Source organism: Dioscorea cayenensis, chromosome 7, assembly GCF_009730915.1.
Source record: "Dioscorea cayenensis subsp. rotundata cultivar TDr96_F1 chromosome 7, TDr96_F1_v2_PseudoChromosome.rev07_lg8_w22 25.fasta, whole genome shotgun sequence".
NCBI classification, from domain to species: Eukaryota; Viridiplantae; Streptophyta; class Magnoliopsida; order Dioscoreales; family Dioscoreaceae; genus Dioscorea; species Dioscorea cayenensis.
This window is the reverse complement of record NC_052477.1, coordinates 17,241,210-17,252,996: the sequence shown is the minus strand read 5'-3', so window position 1 is coordinate 17,252,996 and position 11,787 is coordinate 17,241,210. Positions and strand designations below refer to the sequence as shown.

At 35.2% G+C, this 11,787-nt stretch overlaps 1 protein-coding gene and 1 pseudogene across 1 annotated transcript; both read right to left on the bottom strand.

Moving 5' to 3' along the window:
- Positions 1 to 232: 232 nt before the first annotated feature.
- On the bottom strand, positions 233 to 1,648 carry LOC120265110 (annotated as a pseudogene).
- Positions 1,649 to 3,834: 2,186 nt separating this feature from the next.
- On the bottom strand, positions 3,835 to 7,397 carry LOC120265109 (ribosomal L1 domain-containing protein CG13096-like). The gene is made up of 7 exons (XM_039273017.1): positions 7,394 to 7,397; positions 6,124 to 6,231; positions 5,952 to 6,005; positions 4,879 to 4,925; positions 4,467 to 4,577; positions 4,131 to 4,182; positions 3,835 to 3,869 (listed from the first exon to the last, which is right to left on the bottom strand). The coding sequence occupies exons 1-7, from the start codon at positions 7,395 to 7,397 to the stop codon at positions 3,850 to 3,852; spliced, it is 396 nt and encodes a 131-aa protein (XP_039128951.1). The 3' UTR covers positions 3,835 to 3,849.
- Positions 7,398 to 11,787: the final 4,390 nt, after the last annotated feature.

The following is an 11,787-nucleotide window of genomic DNA, read 5'->3' as shown; positions in this document are numbered from 1 at the left end:
AATAAATAAATAAATAAATAAAATATATTTTATTTATTTATTTATTAAAAAGAGTTCCCATGTCTCCATGTGCTCATCCTCCACAAAACCAGTTGGCCAGTCCCACCATATCACCAACCTCTCCATTAATATTTACTCAATTTTGATTATTAATAACAAAATAAAAATCTAAATAATTATTATACAATAACAATGCAAAAATAAATAATAAATAAATTTTTTACAACACAATTTAGATGCAGCAGCCACTACAAATTCCATGCATGCTTTTACAAATACAAAACCACAAAAATCCCAAAATCCTACATGAAATGTAAAGAGATGACGTCACTCATCACCTCTTTTTTATTTTTCCATGAAATCAATAACTTCTCATTTTTCCCCATTTTTAAAAATACAAAAAGGAAAGGAAAACCTAAAACCATCAACACAACGAGGACGGCGGCGGTGGCGGTGAGGAAGCGGCCGGAGCTGAGGACGATACCGGCATGTGTCATCGGCGGCCTTATCATCAGCTGGAGCAGAGTCAGGGCCATCGGCGGGAGCCGGTGGGGAGGCGGCATTCTTACCCTTATGTGATTTAGCGGCATGAGCCGGCGCCGGTGCCGGAGCGTCGGTTTGCACCTCCTTGAACAACTCATGAGGCTCAAGAACCTTATCAATGGTGTAAATGGCGCATGGATCTTGGTCGATGATGGTGGATTTGATGGTGGCGGTGATGGCCTTGGTCTTGAGAGTGATATCCGCGCCTTCGGTCTGGATGGTGAATCGGAAGCTCTTGCCGCCTCCGTCGGTGGCGAGGTGGGGACGAGAGCCGTTGTTGGTTTTCGAGACCCTGGAGGAGTTGTAGACGGGGTAGCCATGGAAAAGGAGGAGAGATTGCTTGGCTTCAGAGGTGAGGTTTTTGAATTTAGGCATGAATGATTTGACGGCGGAGTCGATGGGGCAGAAGATGGTGAGGGCCGCCGTCGACGTTGGATTCGAAGGTCTTCTCGACGTCGGGGTGGAGAGGGAGGAGATCCGCGAAGAGGCCGCATCCCTTCTTCTTCATGGATTCGGTGATGTTGATCGGAGCTGGGGCGGCGGCCGGAGCTTCAGCGATGGGGAGGTCAGAGGGGCGGAGATCTGGATGATTGAGATGTTGTAAGGCATTTCTTTTGATGGATTTGACGAACATTGAAGAAGGGGTCGCAGGGGGCGTCACCCTCGGCGTCGTCGATGGCGGAGAAGGAGACCTTGCCACCGTGGTGGTCGGAGATGTTGACGTAGCCGGAGGTACCGGGAGCGTCACCTGTGGCTTGAAACATGGAGGGAAGCGGTGGCGGAACCGCCGGTGAGTTGGTGGAGTTTCTTAGCGCCGTAGTAGTCGACGAGGATGTGGAGACGGAGGACGTTCTTGAGGGTGGGAGAGTGAAGTGTTTGGCGAGGATGGAGGACATGCCGGAGTTGTCGACGGCGAGGACAGTGATGGTGAGGCGGCGGTCGATCTCGGTTGCGAGGGTGAGTGATGGTGAGGTGAGTGGTTGAAGGTGGAGAACTCTGGGTGCTGGGCTAAGATCTTGGTGATGTTGTGAGCCTCTGAGGAAGAAGGAAGGAATGTGAGTAGTAGTAAAGCAAGTGGCGGCCATTGGCAGCAGTGGATGCGCATTGTTGCTTGCTCCTTCAATGGAGACGAAGCTGGTGATATAGGGTTTGTTTGTGAAGATGAAGGTGAAGTAGTGAAGAAGACGGTGATCAGGTGACGATAATGCCCTCAACCTTCACTCTATTTACGATTTTTTGCCATTGCTCTTTTTTAACTGTTTCGTTTTCACATGAATAGAATACCCACTTATTACTTCTAGATGGCACGTGATTATATGCGTTGCGCACGTGCACGTTCTCTCTCTCTCTCTCTCTCTACGGTAATTTTTTAATTTATATATATATATATATTTAAATAATTTAATTATCTGTGTAAATTTATTAGAATGTTTATCTACATCTGTAAATAACGATTAAATAGTTACTGTTTATAAATTTATTATACATAATTATTATATAATACTGTTTATAAATGGTTATGAATGTTTTTGGATAATTGGTTATTTTTGTTTTTAACTTATTTATCAAAATAAATTAATAAATATGAAATTTAAAATTTAAAATTAATGCTGGTTTTTACATCATGGATGGAAAGATGAGAAATCTTGTGGTACAATCTATATTAGTAATGGATTGATAGGACCGTTAAAAAGTGATTAATGCCCGGACGACTCGGAACTTTTACTCACCGATTTCAAAGAAGATACTAATAGTTTTAATCTGTCTCCCTGAGTTAAAAGTTAGTAAAAGACATGAAGCCAGTCACGTGATTCACATATCTCTCACCCTGCATTCAATCTCAACACCGTCCATCAAAAGACTGATATTTCGTGGTACGTTCGTAATTTGTATAAAAGTTTGGGAGTGAGTTGAATAAAGAGGACAGGCTGTCAGGACCCATTGGCATGCATTGCACGTGTACAGTGATCCTCGTGTGCTGACGTTGACTAGCGCCGACAGCCATGTTGGCATTGACAGCTGGGGAACCAGAGCGCAATCGACGGCTGTGATTTCTTTTCTAGACGTGTGGCCCTTTCTACCGTCCGAATAAATAAATAAATATCATGCAAAATTCAAATAAAATTAGTCTAGGATACATATTGCAATTCGTCCATATCCTTGAGTCACAATTTTAAATTTAATCTTATCTTTAAAATCCAAAACCATAAACGTAAATTAAAATAAAATAGTGCTTAACATGACATTTTTGAATTTGTAAAATCAAAATACCTATCTTATTGGTCATTTATTATTTTGGGACTTTGCTTTTGGAAAACATGATATAAAACTCCTTACTAAAGTGATCTCACATTTTGACAACGAACACTAGAAGTGAAGTAAAGTGGATTACTCAAAAACAAACAGATCACTTTCTGCAAAATAAACACCATACTTCTCCCACTTTAAATACTAAAAATAATACCACTTCTAACTTTAAGTGGTACGTACTCTTCACTTCTCCACTGTATAAACCACATCACTTTCGGAACGAACGTCGCCAACTATTAAATGTTCAAAATTTTCAATGCATTAAAATCACTTAAAAGATATGTAGTGGTTTATAAAATTAATAAAATTCTATATATATATTTATTTTATGCTTGATTACATTTTGTTTTGTGGATTGATTTGGAATTTCCACTGTGATGATTAAGGTATCTTTTTGTGAGCAAAAACGAGGGGAAACATAGTGGAGAGTCTATGAGACTTGCACGATTCTTTGAGTAATTAGTATATCTTCGAGATTCTTGTATAGTCGCGTGAATCGAGGACACTCTCAAAGCAAGATGAGGTTATGTAATTAATTATTTATAAGATTTGTATTTAATTATAGAGATCATTAATTTTATTATAAATTTTTAAAGTTCTCTATTCCCTATTGACACCCAAAATCAGGTGTTAGAAAAAGTAAGGTTAAAAGAGTCTTAGAGGATCATGAATTAAGCTTTCCTTTTCCTTCAGTAAATTAAAAGGGTTTATCTAAACAAAGGAGAGTTCGGCCTAGCCCTCTTTAACCCTCCTTTTCTTTTATTTTCCTTCCCAAACCCTCGATCCAAACACACCCGAAAAAACAATTCTACAGATAGATGGCATGAACTTAGCGGGTAGCATGAGCAGAAAAGTCAATCTTAAATAAATCAAAAGCTTTAGAAACTTCTAAAGGTACACCATAAAACTTTTTACTAGAGAAAATGACAGACCTGATGTAATGGCTGGGAAAAAATAGACATTAGAGCAAAATCTACCTAAGGGAGCAGCAGCCTTCTATTCATAGAAATCTTCATCTGCATCGCCAGCTCATTTTTCAGAGGTACAAACCTCTTGACTAATAGAACGAAATTAACAATCATTTGGGGAATCTTTTCTTCATGATCATTATCATGGGCAAAGCAGACTCAATGTAATTTACCATATCTTATAGGTTCAGAGGAATACTGTGAAAAATACTGGATAACGCACTCATTCAGAAGCAATCTCTTCCAATGGGGGTTGAGTACATAATTATTGCAAAATGAGAAGCCTTGAGCAAAAACGGAAATACTTACCAGCTTCTTCCTCCATATTCAGATCGTCTTCATCATCATCAAAGTCTACGTTCTGTAGAAAAGTTGGTCACCCATCTTTATATAAAATCAGAGTTGCTAATGTGACCTTGTAGAAATAAAAGTGGCATGCAAAAGGAAAGGATGCGTGCGAACAAAGCAAATACATTTGAGAACCAAACATCACAGTTTAGCAAAATCACAACCAAGTTTAGAATCATTAAATAACAATAGTAATATAAGACAAATGATGACAGGACTGCTGAACGCTTTACTCCATTAACAAAATGAATATGACAACTTTATCAGAAAGCCATACAGCCACTGGTCGATTGGTACCTGATTATAATCATCTTCACTGCTTTCTTCTTCAGCCTCTCCTTCTGCTAACCCCTCATCATCACTTTCACCTTTTCTTTCCGAGGCATGGGCATCTTTTTCATTATGTCCCTACATTTCTCAGGGTGGCATCTTTAAATCAAATTCAACATACTGAAGAAGAAAAAAAAAAGGAAGCAATACACTTAATTAAAGGATCTCAGATGAGGTTATAACAACTTTGATAAATAACCACTACTCTTTTTGTTAAAAATTAAACAGGTCAAAATGCAAATTCAGTGAAAAACTTTCGTTCTACCAAGGCATGTCGCACTCTTTATTTATATGTACTGTATAGAAACATCTAAAGCAAGACCATGTCCCTGATGTAATAAAAGATGTAGAAAAATTAGATACTATGTTTCATTGCTACCTTGCTTCTTTCTTCGAGCTTTTCAAAAATTTCCAACTTTCTCTCATCTGAAGGGAATCCAAGATGAGTTAGACCATTCCTTTGGAGTTGGTAAAAACAATTCAATATTGCGATAATTAAAAATTTGAAAAGAGGGGGAAAAAAACAAATGAGGTGATAAGAAAGAACATGATATACATAACTAATCTATACTACTAATGAAAATGGCATCATTTCATGATGCTGACACCGAAAGGGATGGTAATCATAGGCAGAGGCTATCAAAATAATAAGATGGAAAACTGTTATAAATGAAATAATTAAAATACGTATCACTAGCATTTTTAGTTGTAAAGACCTATGAATCCAAATTAAAATAAATAGATAAAGAGAGAGCACTATAATCCAATGAGGCCAAGCTCAACGATCAAAAACTAAAGTAAAATAAAAAACAAAAGGGAACAAAATAAAGGCAAAGGGTAGCAAAGAACTTGTGTAACAGTCATCATAATAGACACTTAAAACATGAAAACTAAATAACAACCCTAGAGTATCATCTTCACGAAATCCAAGATTAGAAATATTCTAATCCTTAATAATAGTCAGGATTAGTCAACGGATACATCTTATGAGATCTGACCACATCAAAGGTTAGCAGAAACCTTACCTGATACACAAGAAAAAATAAAATGAAATAAGAAAAATAAAAAAATCAAATATTGAAACAAGGTATCAAATTTCCTCACAATATTGACATCATTATGATCCAAAGTCTTCTATGTGATGTCATTCTATTCTGATATATGAAAGCATCCTATCCGCCAAGTCTTGCATGCACATAACAATTTGAAAAATTTTCTAGAGAGAAAATAATAGCAGCCGAAGGAATTATGTAACAATAAATAACTAGGAGCTGATCTACTCGATTTAATCTTAACATTAGCGGCAAAATCTTCACTGTTGTTGGCGCATGGCCTGATTTTTTAAAACTCCAGAAAAGTAATGCAAGATGCCATTATTCTGTTGAAAAAATAATAGAATGGGAATCTATTGGTACCCTCTAGTACAAATCATGAAATACATTTTAAGCTAACCTGAACCTTGATCCCACCGCAATTTCTTGCGATCAGACTCCAGCCATTTTGACCCTGCAAATTAGAAGAAAAACTTAACAAATCTCCAAATGAAGACTTCATTACTTAGCACAATAACATATGGCTAACAAGTAAAATTGGATCAAGACGGTTAGATAACAGCACCATATACCGTGGATCAGTTCAGCAGGAAAGTTTGATGAAGTGAGCTTCAAATAAGACGAAAGAGCTTCACGTTTTACTTGTGCTCTTCTCTTAGGATTATCACTATCCTGACTTTCTGAATAGAAGATCAACGAAAAAAACATATGATATAAAAGATTGGAAGCAGCAAAAATCCAGACCAAGAGAGAAACATGCAACAAGCAAAGACAACAGGTATCCCAAAATTTCCTGGCATAGAAAACTTCATTAGAGGTTTTCATGACATCAAGTAAGCTTGATCAGGTTTCTACGTTCTGTACAGCAACATCAAGATCCCTATTCAAAGATGAACACCACTATAAGTTATGATGCAAATCTGCACAGGTAGAGGTAATTGTGACGAGGAATTCATGTTTTCTTTAATATGTTTTTACACTCAATTATGAAATGCTATAACGGCAATAGGTGCTCACAACCATGTCATGGCTTCTTTTACTTCCACCCAAATCAATCACATGTAGAAGAAACTTGACAAGCAAACATTTCCTAATCCCAGTTCCTCTTTGTTTTAGATGCAGATAATCTTTCAGCAGGGAGAAAATAGATTATTTCAAAAAGACAAAAAAGCAATCATGAAAATTAATTTCACTTCATTTTACATACTATCTAAAGCATAACTTACAAAGTGATCCACAAATGACACAGCTCAACATGAGGAAACATAATTCCACTGAATGAAGTGACTATTCTTTTAATCTGCCGACTTTATTAAATCCCTATATATTATGCATTACTCATCAGCTAGAATTGCTACTTACATATCCTTACTGATACTATTTTGGCTATAATATAACAGTATAAATTGGTCGAATATGGGTAGCACTTAAATTAAAGAGATACTTGCTAGTATAATGCTCATGATATCTTACGTGTATCAATACCCCAACATAATCACAGCTGGTAATAATGTTCATATCACCAAGATAATTCATATTTCAACAATATGTGGAATATTATGTTAGTATAATATGTGGGTAAATATTAATCAGGATATGAGTGACTATTATAGTTTGGTTCTTAAAGACACCAGTTCATATCAATTTATAAGTATTGGTAGATATTATACTAATTCCTCATCATATTAGGAATGGGAACAGCACAGAATCAGAAAGATATTACTTAATTTACTTTGGGAATTTCTCACCGCACTATCATATCCTTAACTATGATAGTTCATATTATCGCCGTGCCTTGTAAAGTAAACATATTATCATTATCTACCTCATGAACAGGGTTACCCATATCATGCTCCAAGACTTCACTATTCAAATAATATCATCGATTCTTATTATGTGAATAATAATTGACCTTCGAAGTGATTTAACATTGCTGACTGCGGGAGGATTGGTACTGCCCTGACCGTGAGAAATGACTATGATTATGAAATAGCTATTACGGCTAGAGGCTACTAACTCTATTTAATCCCTTATGATAGTCCCTTATGATTACTATCATAAGGGGATCATAAGGGGACTTATGATAGTGACAGGGAATAATTACTCCAAGAGGGAAACACCATGATAATATCTCCTAACTTTAGTGACATAGTAGTTAAGCTAGTCATGGAAGCGGGTAGTGGGAAGGATACACAAGTTTTTGTGCTGGGAAAATGATGGCATTGCAACAGGGATTATAGAATGTTGAAATAGAGAGCCTGCTTCCATTCTCATCAGCAACAACTCGATGCAAAATGCTTTTGAAAATTCCATTGCTCACAACCTCCAACTGATCACCAAGATTCACAAAAATCTTTCCGTCTTTTGAAGGTGTTAGTGGCACACAGATAAACTAGATAGCAGCTGTGTTTTAATAATGACCACATGATCATTATTAACTAATAATAGTAGTCCATGGCATTTATTTGGCTAGAGTTAAATGCATTCCACATTTGGGATTTTGATAAGGTAAAATCAGTTATTTCAGCAAGAGGTATACATCATATTTTGAAATTATTTATCATGCTCTAGGTATATATAATTCTTTTACTAATAAGGCAACTTTGGAATATAAAATAATATCTAAATACAAAAAGTTCATAAAAATGATGGTGAAATCACTCACTGTGCCCAATCTTACTCGACTTTTAGGGATCCCTCTTCCAAATGATAACAAGAAGCTTTTCCAAAAAAATATTCCAATTTGATTTTTCCAGTTATCAAAACTCTTTCTTCATTGGTAAAAGCTTCAGCGTTTGGCAGATCTGGAAGTGATACATTCTCCTGCATATAACTATGAAATATAAATCAGGTTGAACGCCACTCGAAGAATCTCAAGAGAGAAGTTCTACAAGGGTAAGGAAAAGTGAAAACAACAGATTGTGCAGATGCTTGAAGATAATATACTAAATCTACAGGCAGCAAACATGATAAGGAATACAAGAGCATTGATTTGATTAGATGGACTCCAGAGCTTTGGCTGTTTGGTTAACTAAAAGAAACTTATATAAAAATTTAATTGTCATTCAACAGACTTTAGAATATTTTAACTAAGATACATCTGACAAGGTACACACAAATGAATTCATACATTAAACTGAAATAACAGATCAAAGTTCATACTTGGAAAAATAATAATTCCTACCCTACATGGTGTACAGTTCTTGTTTAGAACCCTAACATAGTAATATGCATTTTCATCAAGCCAAAAAGCACCATACAAAATGAAAGCAATAATAAAATTTGCTCATTGGCTCATTAGATAAAAAGTTGTGTGTGTGTGTGTGTGTGTAGAACAAAGAACAATTCAAAGAAATTCCCTAATAAATAAATAAATAAATTCCTTCACTACCCATTCAGAAGATATTTTGAAAATAGATAACTTCATTTTGTTAAAGAGCCCATTACTATATAGCCCATTTTAGCCTTTTACTTCTTGTGTCTATATATACTTGTATACATCACTACATGAATCTAATTCTTCTTCCTCTCTTCATTCTCTCTATATTCCATGTAGTCTTATTCTAACACATTTCACTGACAATTGGTAACAAATAATTTTCCAATAGCTAGTATTTAAAAAGCAGTAAGTAGAAACGAAAGCACAATTCAAGTATCGTGTTTGTGAAAATAGGGAATTTACTGAACAGTTCTATGTTGCTTGAAATGAATTTCCAATAATAGAATTTATCACAATTTAATATAGTCTTGCAACAACTAAAAGATGACCAACACAGCCCACATGTAAAAGTGTCTTATATATCAGTTCATCTAACCGGGAAAAGGATGTAAGGCTCATGTCTGGCCAATCGGGTATCAAAACCTCCACCTCGTCCACGACCTCGTCCACGGCCTCTAAAAGCCATCAATATCGAACTGGAAAATGCATACATACAGGATTAAATACAAACAAAAGCATAAGAATGACGAACAAAACCAACAAATACATAGTTAATATCTCTTACGTAGTGTTTGGATTCAAAAGTCGAATGGAAAGTAAGGGGAGGGAAGGGGAGGGAAAGTGAGGGTAAGGAAAGGACGGGTTCAACCCTCGTTTGGATAGACAAATTTTATGGAGGGAAAGGAAACGAGAGTTCTCTAATAAACCTTGTTTGGTTACGAAAGGAAAAGGAAAGAATATATAATAATATGATTTACCAATTATACCCTTATTATTAAATAAAAAATACTTATGAAGTGGTGTTATATAATTAATTTAAAAGATTAAGGGTGATAAGGTATTTTAAAAAATTTTAAAATCTTTACGAGGTTCTCCCTCCCCCAGCACCCCAAATCGGGGGGCCAGAAAAAAGGGGTTGTTAGATTTTATACTTTTGATACTAGTGAGCCCTATATGGGCTCTATATATATAAACCCATTACACTTCTATTACACAACCGATGTGGTACTATATTTCCAACAGGGGTTTCGGAAGGTCAAAGTTAACCATTCCTTTCCCTTCCTTAAATTAAAAAAATCTATCCAAACGAGGGAAGGGCCGACTCTGACACTCCAAAACCCTCGCTTTACTTTACTTTCCCTCGTCGGCCCTCAATCCAAACATACCATAATCTTTCAATCAGCTGGCTTAGGGCAGACTTATCAATCCATAACCAATCAGCTCATGGCAGATTACCCTGCCTACTCTAGAACATAACATAACTACTCATTAGATTAGGGTTTTAGTACAGATAACTATAGATTCTTGGGTTTGCTTAAAAATACCACACCAAGTACTAAGCTACCAATATTTCCATCAAAGTCAATGATGAGTTCTGCTACTTACATCAACTAACTAATAGAAATTCCTTTTTTTTATCCTTATTTTCTTGAATTCCTTTAACTTATCTTGTGATGCCACAGGCTAGAAGCTCTCAATCAATGCCAAAGTCATTTTTCTATCTCACTGCAACAGATAACAACAACAAATTCATAACCAAGGTAGTCAAATCGATATTCGAATCGTGAATCGAAATTCTAAATTTGTGAATCGAGTATCGTGAATCGAATCGAATCGTAAGATTCGGTTCAACATTTCAAAGTCATATATATATATATATATATATAACATGATTATATAAAAAATAAAAAAATAAAAAAATTTCTAAGTCATGAATTAAATATAAACTAGTTTGGAAGACATTTTCTTAGTTTGAGATCCTGTTTTGAGCTTAGAAGACATTTTCAAGTATTAAGCAAACCTATATATATTTAAAAAAAACATAAGTTATTTCAAAAATAGTTCAGATTTAAAAATTAATAGAATAATCACAAAAAGATTAAATTATGTCAAAGATTAGTTTTTAAATTAAAAAGATTTCTTTCCATAACAAGAGTTTTAAGATAACAAATTAATTTGATATTAAAATTAAAAGAAAAGCATTATCTTTTAATTAATCTTTGAATTTGTTTTTGGATAACAAATTTAAAGATTAATTAAATAATCACTAATTTAAAAAACTTTTATAATAATTAAAATAGTTGATCACATACATTATAATAAAGAATTTAAAAGAAAAAGAGAAGAATGTCAAGAAAGACGAAGAGATGGTATAAAATGCCTTTGTTGAGGATGTTGGAATAAAACAATAAAATTTCTCCTTCCTCCTATGTTTCTTACTCTTTTTATTCTTCCTTTTCCTTTGATTTTCCCTTTTTTTTTAATTCAAAACTTGTATTAACTAGGAATCGTTAATCTTCTCGATTCATATCGATTCGACCGATTCGAGACAGATTCAAATGATTCATTCACGATTCTAGATCAATTTCGATTCTTTTATAAGATTCAAACCGTTACGGATGAAAAACGATATGAATCATAAGATTCGTATCGAGAACCGTACGATTCTAACTACACTGTTCATAACCACAGCTGAGAACACAAATTTTTTGTTTAATCTCTTCTTCTATCAAAACAATATAAAGCTACAAATATGCAAAATAAACAGCAACAATCTATCTATCGAATCAAACACCCATGGAACACGACTTCAAATTAAAATACTATATTATGTCCCGTAAACCAAATGATCTTTTTGTCGTCGTCAACTACCATACCGTGCAACAAAAGTGGCAATGGCAATGACAGATGCCGCAAGAGAATAAAAAGAAAGAGAGCACCAAAGATTAACAGCATCAAAGGACGACGGGGTTGTTTGCTCTGTTTTTGCTGTTCTCGCAGTTTCTACCTTTGCTGC

Coding starts and splice junctions, on each gene's coding strand:
- LOC120265109 (XM_039273017.1), bottom strand. Junction 6,006..6,123: donor TCCTGCTGAACTGATCCACG/GTATATGGTGCT, acceptor TCTAATTTGCAG/GGTCAAAATGGCTGGAGTCT. Junction 4,183..4,466: donor GTGAAGATGATTATAATCAG/GTACCAATCGAC, acceptor ACTTTTCTACAG/AACGTAGACTTTGATGATGA.